Below are 15414 nucleotides of genomic sequence, written 5' to 3' on the forward strand. Positions count from 1 at the left end.
TTTGCACCAGTATTTCCAGGGAAATGCTTTTTAAAATGTGATTTGCCTAAGTGATCATTATTATTACTCTCAGTCTTGATATTTTTCTTTCACTTTTGAATTGTCCCAGTTTCAGTTTTTCTCCGTAGTATTGATTAAGCATTCTGCTCTCTCTTTTTTCCGTAGACTATCCGAATGCCTTTAACGTAAACATGCCGAAGGATTGGCAGATTTCATTTGCCTAGAGCTCCCTCTGCTGTACATTCATGTATTTGCTTTTTCTTAGGGTACTCTTCCACGTCCAGCGGACCAAGTCTGGTATCACCCTAATCGAAGAGATAAGTTCAAATACCTGATTGACCATCCTGTTTCCCTAACTGGTGCTGGAAGGTAAAGAAGGCTGATGGTGGGGTAAATACCAACGAATAGAGTCATTTTCTCATTTTCTCTCATTTCTTTGGGAGGGGCACAATTGGAAAAATCATAGAATCCAAGATTTTAAATTTGAAGCTTACAGTATCTTTGATGAATCAGAATACAATCTGAAGAAGACACAGAACCACCCTTCTGTGTGTAGGATTATTAACTCGACTGGCTTTTGGTTTGTTTAGATTTGCTTTTTGCCTGCCTTTGTGTCCTTGTCCACTTACTCTTCCGTCCTTTGCTGTAACTTAGTAAAAGGGACAGGATCCCACAAGCAGAGTGTCTTCTAGTGCCTCCTGCATCTGCGGTAGAAGATGAGGTAACAGAGCTATGTGAAAACCTTGAAGAGCAAGTGCTTCCTCCTTGGTTTTCCTCAAAGTGAACCTTCCACCTTTAGATCAAATCAGCAAATACTATTCGTTGTTTTTATGTCATTCTTAAAAATACTCTACATGTCCCAGGTTTCCCTGTGAAGATTGTGACCAGCTCATTTTCCATGTGTAGTCCATTTATCAGTTGCATGCCCCTCTTGAGGTATCACTTCATCCAAAAGAAATAATATGTAATATTATGACACATTAATTAACATATTAATACATGGGTAGGTTATTTAGTCTTTCTTTTTTTTTTTTTTTAAGGTTTTATTTATTTATTTGACAGAGAGAGAGACAGCCAGTGAGAGAGGGAACACAAGCAGGGGTAGTGGGAGAGGAAGAAGCAGGCTCCCAGCAGAGCAGGGAGCCTGATGCAGGGCTCGATCCCCAGGATCCTGGGATCACGCCCTGGGCTGGAGGCAGACGCTTAATGACTGAGCTACCCAGGCACCCCGGTTATTTAGTCTTTCTGAGTTCCATTTTCTCATTTGCAAAAAGGGAATAATAGACTTACTCCATTTTGTGGACCTCCCAGGGATATTGTAAAGCACGTATTTTAAAGGAGATAATGGACAGTACTATGTATGTATGTATGTAAGCAAGCTCTACACCCAACATGGGGCTCAAACTCATGACCCTGGGGTCAAGAGGCGTGTGCTCCACTGACTGACCAGCCAGGTGCCCCTATACAGGGACATTTCAATATAAGCTATTATTACTCAGCTATGTCTCAGTGCTAGAAAAGGTGGCAGGAACTTGGGCTATTAACTATTGTGGCCTGGGGCTTTAGTGTCAAAATATCTGTATTTTATTTTATACTTTCAGATCATGGTTATGATTATCTCTAGTTATAATTAGTAGTTATGAGATGTTTGAAGTACTTTGAAAAAAATAATAAGCTATATCTGAATGCAGCAGTAACCCAATATTAAAGTTTTAATGTCCAATGACTTCTGACTTGGAATTTTGAAACTGTGAAGATTTGTGGTAAACAGGATAATGGCCTCCCCGCAAAATGTTCTCACTGTACCTCAGAACTTGAATACATACTTTACATAGCCAAAGAGACTTTGCAGATGTGATTAAGGTTAAGGACCCTGAGATGGTGAGATTAACCTGGATTCTCAGGATGGGCCCAACCTAACTGCTTGAGTCTTTAAAGTGGAAAAAGAAGGAAGTTGAATGGGTCAGAGAAGAAGGAGGACACAGTGGAAGTGTGAGAGAGAAGGAATTCAGTCTACTATTGCTGGCTTTGAAGATGGAGGAAGGGAGGACAGAAGCTAAGAACTCCTGTTGGCCTCTAGAGGCTGGGTATGGCCCTCAGCTGGCAACCATCAAGGAAACAAGAATCTCAGTCCTAGAAGCGCAAGGAATTGAGTTCTGTTAACAACTCCAATGGGCACGGAAATGGATCTTCCCCTAGAGCATCCAGAAAGGAATATAGCCCTGTCAACGCCTTGATTTTAGCCTGTGAGCCTTGTGTTGGACTTCTGACCTATAGAACTGTAAGATAATAAATTTGTGTTGTTTAAGCTGCTAAATTTGTGGTAATTTTTATGACACCAGTAGAAAATTAATACATGTATGTATAACTAATAGTATTTATAACAAGAGGCAACCTGTCTAGCAACCTTAAATATTTAGAGCACAACAGTAAAATAGAAAACAACCCAGAAAATAGCCTCTGAGTAATATTTTTTGACAGCTTTATCAGTCAGAGTTCAGTGCAGAAAATAAAACCTATTTGAAGCATTAAATTGAGTATTTAACCAACTGAGCCACCCAGGCGCCCCTAAATTGAGAATTTAAAAAAATTGAGTATTTAAAAAAATTGAGTATTTAAAAAAAAGGGCTAAAGGAGCAGGCGTGAAGCAACACTCTTGGGAATAACTCTCAGAACAGGGTGGAATTAACCTACCACGCAGGCTGTAGTAGCTGCCGCAGGAGTCCAAGAGTATGCCTCCTTGAACAGACGTTTGTCCAGACAAGGTCAAAATGGCCAATATACACATGAGAAGATGCTCAACATCACTAGCCATAAGGAGATGCAAATCAAACTGTGAAGATATACCATTTCACACCTACTAGGATGGCCAAAAAGCTGATAATAACAAGCATTTGTAAGGATGTAGAGACATTGGAAGTGTCATACATTGCTGGTGGGAATGTAAAATGGAGCAGCCTCTTTGGAAAATAGTTTGGCAGTTCCTCAAAAATTTAAACATAGGCTTACCAGATGACCCAGCAATTCCACTCCTAGGTATATACCCAAGAGAATAGATATACCCTTGGGTGTATACCCGAGAGAATAGATGGTATATGTCTGCACAAAAACTTACAATGAATATTCATGGCAGCATTATTCATGCAGCCAAAAAGTGGAAACAAACCAACTGTCCATCAGTTGATGAAAAACAAACAAAATGGCGTATACAGTGGAATATTATTCAGCCATAAAAAGGAATGAAGAAGTACGGATACCTGCCACAACGTTGATGGACCTCGAAAACATGCTAAGTGAAGGAAGCCAGTCATAAAAGGGCACATGTGTGTTTCTGTTTTTATATGAAGTGTCCAGGATAGGCAAATCCATAGAGACAAGAAAGTGGTAGATTATTGTTTGCTGGGGGTGGGGCTGCAGAGAAGAATGGGGAATTACTGCTAATGGGTAAGGGGTTTTTTGAGGGGTGATAAAAAGAAGCTGGAGTTAGATACTGGTGATGGTCATACAACTTCGTGAATATATTAAAACTTGTAAATTGTGAATATAGTAAAAACTTGTGAGGATACTAAAAATTTATAAATTGTACTCTTTTAAAGGGCGAATTTTGTGATATGTGAATGATAATTGCAATTAAAAAAAAAAAGACCCCTTAACTGTGGTCCAAGGATCTGGAAGCTGAAATCAAGAAGCTGTCACTGCAGTTGCTGCACTGCCCCTCTGGACCGGGGTAGCTGGAGAATGGATTCTGGAATGTTTTGGGAAAATCACTTTTCCATGATGTTGCTGGTAGAATCAGCTAAAGACATGACAAGAAAGGGAATTCTGTTTTACTTCTACCTCTGAAATCTTGCAAAAGTGCATTTACTTGAGGAACTTAGTTCACACCCAGAACCCTAGCTGCAAGGGTGTCTGGGAAAGTGCTTTCCAACCCTTCCAACCCAAAGAGGGACCCAACACACACCAGGGCCTGCCATATTCTAGTGCTGACTTAGGTTTCAGAAACATAACCAGACTGTCCTTAGGATGCTTGTAACTTCATAAGTCATTACTTGAATTGTCAAGAAAAGATTAAATTGTGTTACGTACACTCTTTAAGAAAGCTGCCAAGTTTTAAATACATTTTAGAAAGTATTTTTAAAAAGCATTCCTCAGTTATTTGGAAAATCGATCTCTCTGAAATACCTCATTCCTTGACAACTTCAAATAAAAGAAATGCTTATTTATGAACATAACCAGTGATGATTTGAAGAAAAATGTGAAGTATGAACTCAGTTTGATAATCTGGGGGATCCAGTTTTTGTGCTATGGCCAAGATTCCAAGTTTTGTTTTGTTTTTTGTTTTGGTAAATAAAAATAGATTTTCCAGAGGAGTGGAAGCAGGTGATATACCACAACAGTTTTATAAGAAATAAAAAGATATGGTATTTGTCTTTGTCTGGCTTATTTTACTTGGCATAATGTTCTCCAGCTTCATCCATGCTGTCGCAAATGGCAGGAGTTCCTTTTTAAAGGCTGGATAACATCCCATTGTCTATATATACATATTTTCTTTATCCATTCATTAATCAGTGGACATTTAGGTTGTTTCCATGTCTGGGCTATTGTGAATAATGCGTCAGTGAACATGGGAGTGCAGATATTTTGTCAAGATCCAGATTCATTTCCTTTGGATATAAACCCAGAAGTGGGGTTGCTGAGTCATATGGTAGTTCTATATTATTTTTTTGAGGAAGTTCCATACTATTTATCATAATGACTATACCAATTACAATTGGGGGAAGGGGCTGAGACGTGTGAAAATCACATGCAGTAAGTGGCCTGATTATAACTGTGCTAAGGTGAATCTGGCAGAAGTGTGTAGAATATACTAGAGAGACTTGAGAATCCACATAAAAAGTAGGGAGAGCTTGGACTGGTGATTTGGCTTTGGCAAGAGGCAACAGGGTCAACGCTAGAATGATATGAGGGTGGCTATAAAATTAATAAGTGTTAGTGGTGGATAGGAATTTAGGGCAGTGGATGGAAAGGAATCAATTATATATGCTGACGTTTTGATGGATAGAATGGTGGTATTTCCTGAAGAATTAGTGAGGATAGGAGGGTGGAAAGTTAGAATGGAGGGAAGATTATTCATGTTATGTATAGGTTACAAATGTGATAAGGTGAGATTTGATGGCATTGCCAAGAAGAAAGTATAGGGTAAGAATACAGAGAGATGAGGCCAGAATGTTGCAGGGCATTTCCGTTTAATAGACAGGAAGTCACAGAGGAGTCCAAGAAGGAGTAGTTAAGGCAAAAGAACTAGGAGAGTCCAGTAACATACAGGAGAGGAGAGTGGATTTTTTTTTAAGATTTTATTTATTTATTTGAAAGAAAGAAAAAGCATGAGCAGGGTGGGGAGGGGCAGAGGGAGAGGGAAAAGCAGGCTCCCCAGTGAGCAGGGAGCCTGACATGGGGCCCGATCCCAGGACCCTGGGATCATGACCTAAGCTGAAAGCAGATGTTTACCCGACTGAGCCACCCAGGTGCCCCAAGAAGAGTGTTTTTAAAAAGAGAGATAATCAACCCTGGGAGATAATACAGGGAAATGGTGGAAAAGAAGAGCTGATGACTTAGCAGTAGAACATCATCAGCTTTCTAGTGGTTTCAGAAGAGAGCTAGGGATGGAAATTAGATTGCAAGGAAATTTCAAGAAATCTGATTAAAGGAAAGTAAAAGATCGGTCAATCGATAGATAGATCCTGATAACATGACAGCAATGCATGGTCAAGGGTAGATTTTTAGAAGGGGAAAAGACTTGAGTTATAGTCCAAAGGGAATATTCCAAGAGAGAGGGAGACACACAAAAGTAGTTTGGTGGAATGAGATCCCAAAGGATTGGGTAAAGATGAAATCAAGGACATAAGTGGAGGAAATAACCCTGGGGAAGAGAATACATCTTAGCCCGAGGTTGAAGGAAGGGAAAGAATTTGTGATATGAAGGAGAAATGTGAGATGGGGAAGGGGAAGAATGGGGAAGGGGTGGCTCATATCTAATGCCTCCACTGTCTTAATGAAGTATGAAGTAAGGAGACTGGTTTTGTGCCCCTTTTCACCCACTAGAAGGATGTGTGTGGATCTTACCCACTCTTATCCAATAGCCAGACAGAAAATTTATATGGTAAATACATTTTTCTGATTTTTTAGGGATATTTCTTTTCTGTACGATGTTAAATACGTTAAAGGAGAGGCCAGGGAGAGTTTGCTTTGTCCCCCACGTTCAGAACGTTCATTACAGTCACATGATGGTGTCATTGTGCCACATAAGGTAAATAAAATATTTGACAAATAATTTCCTCTCTAATTTTTAAAAATAATTTCCTTAAAATATAAAGCAATGTTGTACTGTAAAAACAACCTGTATTTCTTTTCAGTTTTCATAGCACTTTCTAATTATTTCTAGGAAAGGGTATCTAGCGGGAAAGGATCTATGATTTCTTGTTTTAAGCCATTTTCCAAACTACAATTAATCCACTTTAATCTATCATGTAATCCACTTTAATCTATTTAATCTAAATATTCCTTTAATCTAGAAAATACAGTATAGGAGACTAGATTTTTTTTTTTAAAAAAAAACTAATGTTAAATTTACAGTTCAAAGTTGTAGAATTCTTATTTTTGGCATGTTGCTAAGGCAAATTTTAAATTCCTATTGAATTTTATTTATTTTTTATTTTTATTTTTTGAAAGATTTTATTTATTTGAGAGAGAGACAGATATAATGACAGCGAGCACTTGTGGGGAGGAGAGGGAGAAGCAGGCTCCCCATTGAGCAGGGAGCCCAATGCTGGGCTCAGTTCCAGGACCCTGAGATCATGACCTGAGCCAAAGGCAGATGCTTAACTGACTGAGCCACCGAGGCATCCCTCCTATTGAATTTTAAAGAGTCCGTGGATTACTGAATGTGTGGGACATGTGTGAATAATACTACAACCAAGGTTATTCTTTAATTCATGGTTATTTTTTAAATGTGTGTTCTGCTAAATGTTTTTTTACTATGTCCTATGGTCCATATTACTAATACTGGTATTTCTGTAATCAAAATTTCTTAATCAATAGTATCACTTTGGGGTAGGAATGTTGATTTATGCAATTCAACTTTTTTCATTTACTAATGTTTTCATTTTTATCCTTCTTTCTTTCTTTTTAAGCCAAAGAAACTAACAGATACTTTGATTCCTGAAGAATTTCATATTGTGTCAAATACAGGAGTTTCAGGTTTGGAGTGTTATGATGAGTGAGTACTGTGGTATATCCTGATTATCTGACAAGTGGGATTGTTTCCTCCTTCCCAGACATAGAGGAACCTGAGAACAGTTCACCCATGTTCCTAGGTAATCTCTGCATTGAAATAAGGAAACATTTGGCCTTCCACCTGAAATTTAAGAAAGGTGTTGAAGTGAAAATGTCTTATAATACATTATATGTTAATTGAATTTAAATAAAAATAAATAAATTAAAAAAAATTAAAACGTCCACCAATTTTAAGTGGACAGTTTAGTTTTTTAAATTAAATTATGGAGTTGTGCAGTCATCTCATAATCCAGTTTTAAACCATTGGAATTTCTATTTATTGGGATTGTTTTTAACTTCTCCTAGCTATGCTTTATAGTTTTTGATGTTGGATATGTTACACTCCTTTTGCTTCATGTATTGCTGAATATTTTATTATTGTGAATGAAACTGATTTCTTATATTCATTTTTGGGTTGTTCATTGATTGCACATAGAAATACGACGAATAATTGCATAATGAATTTGTATCTTGTGATGTTATAAAACTCATTTATTAATTCTAGTAGGTTTTATTTGTAGAGTCCTTATCATATTATCTGAAATTAAACAAGTTTTACTATCGCCTGCCCCCAAAAAGGAAAATGTCTTATTGAAAAGAGTTTGAGATTTTGGTGATCAGATTGTTCTCTTTCTGTCTTTTCCTACTGTTTAATTTTGAATTTAAAAAGTATCGGATCTTTGTTCTGAATGCTTGCCTAGGCCTCTTTAGGAACGGTTTTGAGCAGTGGCCAAGGAGACAAAGGAAAGTAGCCCTCTGAGCTGCCGTCTCATAATGCACACTCTAGGGCTTGGCTCCAGCCTGCGTGCTAGTCATCTCCAATTTTCTTTGTTTCCTGCTTATGAGATTCAAAATGGGATCTTGCTTGTATTTTCTGAAACAGTGTTTGAATGTTTGATAGTGTAAAAAACTAGAACTGTGAACTAAGGTTTTATAATAAAATCTCCAGAGGCTGTCACTCTTTTTACTTTTCCGATACACATGTTAACAGCATTTCCTTATGATAGTGGGTTTCAGAACAACATTGTGCCAATATTAATCATTTTCTGGGGAACTTTTTATTTTTGTATAATTTCAAAATTATAAAAATGGTACAAAAATATAACAAGCAATTCTCATGTACTCTCTTTTTTTACTATTTACATTTTGCTCTATTTGCTTTGATGCGGGCGCGTGTGCGTGCACACACACGCACACACAGACACACACACATTAAAACTACTCAAGAGTAAGTTGGAGATATGACCCTTTACCACCAAATACTTCAGTGTGTTTCCTAGCAACCCACTAGTTATAGATCTTTTCGATGACTTTTTTAGCTTCATCATTTCTTCTGTGTTTATTAGTTAGCATTTTACCATATGGATTCATGGATTTCTTTTTTTTTCTGTGGGTTATAGTTCTTTACTATGATTATTTTTATGTTCAAAAATTTTTAGATTTGGCCAATGTTAGCTCTTTAAGCTGGCTCCTTTGTTCTTTGGACATGTCCCCATAATTCTTTGAGTGTTCCTTATTTTCTGACTTGATAAGATTTCCAGGTTCATCTTATAGTTCCCACCTCCAGCTATGGAATGAGCTATGTCACTTCTCCAGGGAGTGCTGATTCCTTTTAGTGGAGAATGGTACTTAGAAGTCAAGATCTGGGTGATAGGTGTGCTTGTTGTGTCTGGGCTATCATTGCTTCTGGCTCATCTCATTCATTTTTGAAACTCTGAGTCTTCATAGTCCCTGGAGATTTTTTTTTTTAATGATTTTTTATTATATTATGTTAGTCACCATACAGTACATCCCCGGTTTCCGATGTAAAGCTCGATGATTCATTAGTTGTGTATAACACCCAGTGCACCATGTAATACGTGCCCTCCTTACTACCCATCACCAGCCTATCCCATTCCCCCACCCCCCTCCCCTCTGAGGCCCTCAGTTTGTTTCTCATAGTCCATAGTCTCTCATGTTTCATTCCCCCTTCTGATTACCCCCCCTTTCTTTATCCCTTTCTTCCCCTACCGATCATCCTAGTTCTTATGTTCCATAGATGAGAGAAATCATATGATAGTTGTCTTTCTCTGCTTGACTTATTTCACTTAGCATTATCTCCTCCAGTGCCGTCCATGTTGTAGCAAATGTTGAGAACTCGTTCTTTCTGATAGCTGAGTAATATTCCATTGTATATATGGACCACAACTTCTTTTATTTTTTTTTTTTTTTTTATTTTTATTTTTTTTTTAATTAATTTATTTATTTTTTAATGATTTTTTATTATATTATGTTAGTCACCATACAGTACATCCCCGGTTTCCGATGTAAGGCTCGATGATTCATTAGTTGTGTATAACACCCAGTGCACCATGCAATACGTGCCCTCCTTACTACCCATCACCGGTCTATCCCATTCCCCCACCCCCCTCCCCTCTGAAGTCCTCAGTTTGTTTCTCATAGTCCATAGTCTCTCATGTTTCATTCCCCCTTCTGATTACCCCCCCCTTTCTTTATCCCTTTCTTCCCCTACTGATCATCCTAGTTCTTATGTTCCATAGATGAGAGAAATCATATGATAGTTGTCTTTCTCTGCTTGACTTATTTCACTTAGCATTATCTCCTCCAGTGCCGTCCATGTTGTAGCAAATGTTGAGAACTCGTTCTTTCTGATAGCTGAGTAATATTCCATTGTATATATGGACCACAACTTCTTAATCCAGTCATCTGTTGAAGGGCATCTCGGCTCCTTCCACGATTTAGCTATTGTGGACATTGCTGCTATGAACATTGGGGTGCATATGGCCCTTCTCTTCACTACTGGACCACAACTTCTTAATGAAGTCATCTGTTGAAGGGCATCTCGGCTCCTTCCACGATTTAGCTATTGTGGACATTGCTGCTATGAACATTGGGGTGCATATGGCCCTTCTCTTCACTACGTCTGTATCTTTGGGGTAAACACCCAGTAATGCAATAGTCCCTGGAGATTTTTGACTGATCTATTCTGAAAATGGACCTTATTAGCCAACTGAGTTCCAGTGAGGGGCAGAACCAAAAGAAATGTTTAACTAGGGGAAGAAAAATGTTACATAAATAATAATGAATTAGAAGGATTACCATGTGGTTCTCATTGTGATACACATTTAGGTGGAAACGGGCACTTTTCAGAGGACAGATTTGGCTGGGAGTTAGGAAAACTGGGTTCCAGCTTCATCTCTGCTTATTAATTTTATAACATGTTTATTCACTTAAGTGTTGATTTCAGTGTTCTTAAAACATCCTTCCACCTTTGAAAAGGCATTTAAAAAAGTGAATCAAGGAAATGTTCATATTGTGTCATAGGAGGAATGTTAATAAAACTTCTTTACTAAAAATATTCCAAATATGATAAATGTTATTACATCTGTGTCTGGAGATGTCTAGGTGGGATCTTGTGGGTAAAATGATGGACCTTTTCGATTGCCTCCAAGATTCCCAATTTCATAAGGTCTTAGGTTTATCATGTTGTGATAAGTGATAAACAGGCCAGCTAATTTTCTTACAATAGTATTTATCTGTCTTATTTATTACAGCAAATATACTACCCTCCTCACAGATAGTGAAAAGAGGCTATTGCTCTTCCCATCCATGTAAGTACAGTTTATTTTTTTTATTTTATTTTTTTTAAAGATTTTATTTATTTATTCGACAGAGATAGAGACAGCCGGCGAGAGAGGGAACACGAGCAGGGGGAGTGGGAGAGGAAGAAGCAGGCTCATAGCGGAGGAGCCTGATGTGGGGCTCGATCCCAGAACACCAGGATCACGCCCTGAGCCAAAGGCAGACGCTTAACCGCTGTGCCACCCAGGCGCCCCACAGTTTATTTTTGAAAGTATTTCTTAGAAGGAACATATACATATGAATATGTATTTTAATATATATATATATTTATTTTTCTTAGTACTTTATTGCATAGAAAATACTAAAGTTATAGCAGAAACTGAAGATTATAATTGCCCACAATTCCATCATCTAATCAGTGTTTTCAATTTTTACATATTTATAATATATTTAAATACTATAAAATATTTTTTTTTACAGTTTTAAATTTCTTTTTTCTAAAATTTTATTGTGGTAGGAACACTTAACATGAGAACTGTCTTCTTAAAAAAAAAAAAGAACTGTCTTCTTAATACATTTTTAAGTTTTCAACATAGTATCATTGAATCTAGGCACAATGTTGTACAGCAGATCTGTTTGCTATAGTCTTTTTTTTCTTCTTATCTCTCCATTGTCCTTTTTCTTCACTTACATTGTGAAGTAACCAATATTAACAGCTTGGTATTTATATCTCCATATTTCTCCCATGTTCTTACAGTCCTGCACACTAGATGTATAGAATTTTTGGAAGAAAACATTATTTCATTTATGCAAAAGAGGATCATACTATTTACATTTTTCTTTTCCTTTTTCTTTGTTTTAAATTTTATTACTGCTATAACCCACTAGATCTGTACATACAGGCCTAATGCTTTAAAATACCATTAATATTCCAGGGGCACCTGGGTGGCTCAGTGCATTGGGTGACCTCTTGGTTTTAGCTCAGGTCATGATCTTGGGGTCTGGGATTGAACCCTATGTCAGGCTCCACACTCAGTTGGGAATCTGCTTGGGGTTCTCTCCCTCTCCCTCTGCCCCTCCTCCAGCTCGCTTGCTATCTCTAAAATAAAAAAAATACCATTAATATTCCGTAGTGTATACATTTTATATATATTCTTTTTGTCATTTGAGGATGACCTGTTATAACACTTCATTACATAAGTCTGTCACCTTAATCTTTTAGGAAACCTAATAAAAGAGTAGAGGTGGTCCAGCTGAATGATGTGATGGATGCTATGCTAGAGAGGGCTGGTGTGGAAAATCAGGAATATACAGGGCCAACCAAGGTAATCGCAAAGATCAACGTAACCTAGTGGGTGAGAGATTGCATTCTGGAGCCAGAATGTCTGGATTGGAATCCTGGCCCTGCCATTTATTAGCTAGTGACCTTGGGCAAGTCACTTAATGTATTTGTGCCTCAATTTCCTCATCTTTATATTAGAGGTAATAATAATACTTACCTCATAGGGTTGTTGTGGAGATTAAATGACATATGAATGTAAAGGGCTTAGAGTAGTGCTTGGCATGTAGTACACACTATAATTGTTGGTATTATTATTACTGTATTTCATTGACTATAAGGTACCATTCATTATAAGACCTTTATTATTTTATGTACCACTAAACACACTGCCAATTAAACCATGCTTTCTTACCACTTAAAATTTTTATTTTATTAATGAAAGAGCTCTTTCAATCTTACACAGATACAGATGTTTTTCTTTATGAGGTCTCTTTCTCTTTTGTTTTGTAAATTTTTATTTTTACAAAATTTGAAACTTAAAGAGAAGTTCAGTATAAGGCATTCCTATGTAAGCTTTACCCAGATTCACTAATAGTTTACATTGTGCCCTACTTGCTTTATCATTCTCTCTTCTTCTCTACATTCACATCTCTATATGTATAGTTTTTTCTGAACCATTTTACAGTAAGCTGGTGACATTATGCCTCTTTATCACCAAACATTTCAGGGTATGTTTCCTATGGATAAGGACATTCTCTTATATATCCATAATACAGTTATCAAAATCAGGAAATTTAACATTGAAGTAATAATATTACCTGTCCATATTCAAATTTCAAATTTTATCAATTGTCCCTATAATGATTTTTATAGCTCTTATCTCCTCTGTTTCATGATCCCAGGATCACATAGTGCTTTTAAGTGTCATGTTCCTTTAGACAACAATAATCTGGAACAGTTCTTTGTTTTTCTTGACCTTGATATTTGGAAGAGCATATGCCAGTTATTCTGTAGAATGTTCCTCAATTTTGGTTTGTGTGATGTGTACTCATGATTAGATTCAGGTTATGCATTTTTGGCAGGAATGATATAGAAGTGATACTGTGACCTCAGTGCATCGTGCAAACAGGTACATGATGAAACAGACTTTTGAAAATAATATATCATTTTTGTAGATATATTTATAAAGAAAAATATAAGTGAAATGAATTATCAAGGTGTCTCTAAAACATTCACATTCGGAGTCTTTACTTCCTAAAATGGTGTTTCACTGATAAGACTGTAATGAATACTGATGATATTCCTTATCTTCTGCCAGATGCACAAACTACTACATATATTGAGGAAGGAACAGACAATTTACAATACAGTATTTCATGAACTTATTCGACAAGTCAGTGTGGACTGTGCAGATAGAGGAGAACTACTATCCAAAATCAGGTGAGAGCTGTTATTGGAATATCCCAGTTTCCTTTTGAGCTTTATATTACAGTTATGTTTATATCTGCTTTTGAGAAAATCACAAAAGTTCCCTTCTCTATTCTATTGATAATAAGGAACTGAATTGCATTTCTATTATATTTTCTATAATAAAAATATGATGGTTGAGAACTTCCTTAAGATGATTTCTGTTGGGATGTTTGATATCATATTATTTTTTTTAAGATTTATTTATTTTACAGAGAGAGAGTGAGAGAGAGAGAACACAAGTGTGTATGTGAGGGGAGCAAAGGAAGAGGGAGAGAGAGAGTCTCAAGCAGCCTCTGCACTCAGTGTGGAGCTTGATGGGGGGCTCGACCCCATGACCCTGAGATAGTGACCTGAGCTGAAATCAAGAACCTAACCAACTGTGCCACCCAAGTGCCCTGACACCATATTCTTTTATGATTGGGGGTGAAGTGCTGTGTGAAATACTAAAAAATGTATTGATCCTGGAGACAGACTGATCTGGTTTCAAATCAACATCTAGATGTGTGACCTTGGCAAAAGTGTGAGCCTTAGTTTTCTCATCTGTAGATGCAGATAATTAACTACTGTGAAAAATTTCATTTGTCCATTTGTTCACTCATCAGTCAGTGATGTCTATTGAGTGTCTACTCTGTGTCAAGCATTAAGAGGCTTCATAGGATTGTGGGGAGGTTAAATGAGAGCACAGAAGTAGATGCTCAGTGCATATAATTATAATAGATGAACATGATAAATACTATTATAGCCGTAATGCTTCTTATGACTGTGGCACTTCACAAAAAGCTAGAAGGGATAGTGGAATTAGAATACTGGATTCACATTACGTATCTGCAGCTTCCTTGCCATGGAACCACAGGAAAATTATTCGATCTCTCTGAATGTGTTTCTCCTGAATGAGAATTAATAACATGAATTTGCCCTATTTGCCCACTGTCTGATGTGTGGAAGCTGAGTCCTCCTATCTGATGGTGTGAGAAATGAGGAGCAAAGCCATTAATAAGATTCTTGTCAAGATTAGATACTAAGGAGTCAGTTCTTGGAACACCTTAAGAGCTGGAGAATGCAAATTAGAATGAGGGTAGGGACAACTGAAGTCTGAGTTGTCAATCTGAGAATAGAGCTGGGAGGGACAGGTGAGGAAGCATAGCAGAGGAGCTAGATGACTAATGGCAGATCCAGACTTTCCCCTCACAAGGACTAGAGGTGAGTGGGACTCTTCCAGCTGATTTCAGGAGTTAGTTTCTAGGGGCCAAAATAAGGTGGGGTCCAATCTGAGAAGTCTAGACAGAAAGAGACAGGCAGGCATGTTAAAGCCAAAATCCTTTAAGAAAAGTTGAGACACCAGGGAGACAAAAATACTAACTCCAAGGTACCAGAGACAGGATCTCAGTAGGGTGTCAAAGCCAAGGACTTTGAATACGGTAAAGTTGGGAATTAAAAACGTAAAGTAGGTGATGGAGCACCTGGCTGGCTCAGTCAGTAGAGCATGTGATTCTTGATCTCGGGGTAGTGAGTTCAAGTCCCACTTTGGTCACAGAGCTTACTTTAAATAAGTAAATATATATATATATATATACATAAATAGAAAGTATACATGAGTGTGGAATATTCTTTAAAAAAAAAGAATACAAAGTAGGTGAAAATAAACAATGAGGTTTTAGGCCGATTGCTGCAAACATTCATGATGTATCTATGGAATGGTGAAACATTCAGTAGGTTCAGAATAATCTCGTGGTCAGTATTTTGTTGTG

At 37.3% G+C, this 15414-nt stretch overlaps 1 protein-coding gene across 1 annotated transcript in view; it reads left to right on the forward strand.

Moving 5' to 3' along the window:
- The window catches only part of AXDND1 (axonemal dynein light chain domain containing 1), a 96753-nt gene that overhangs the window by 4528 nt on the left and 76811 nt on the right, over positions 1–15414 (forward strand). Inside the window, exons 4-9 of the mRNA XM_026509260.4 lie at positions 266–369; positions 6187–6307; positions 7191–7276; positions 10887–10943; positions 12137–12239; positions 13515–13636. Of these exons, the coding sequence (XP_026365045.3) occupies positions 266–369; positions 6187–6307; positions 7191–7276; positions 10887–10943; positions 12137–12239; positions 13515–13636 (593 nt within the window). The remainder of the gene's footprint in view (positions 1–265; positions 370–6186; positions 6308–7190; positions 7277–10886; positions 10944–12136; positions 12240–13514; positions 13637–15414) is intronic.

The sequence above is a fragment of the Ursus arctos genome, unplaced genomic scaffold, assembly GCF_023065955.2.
Source record: "Ursus arctos isolate Adak ecotype North America unplaced genomic scaffold, UrsArc2.0 scaffold_2, whole genome shotgun sequence".
NCBI lineage: Eukaryota > Metazoa > Chordata > Mammalia > Carnivora > Ursidae > Ursus > Ursus arctos.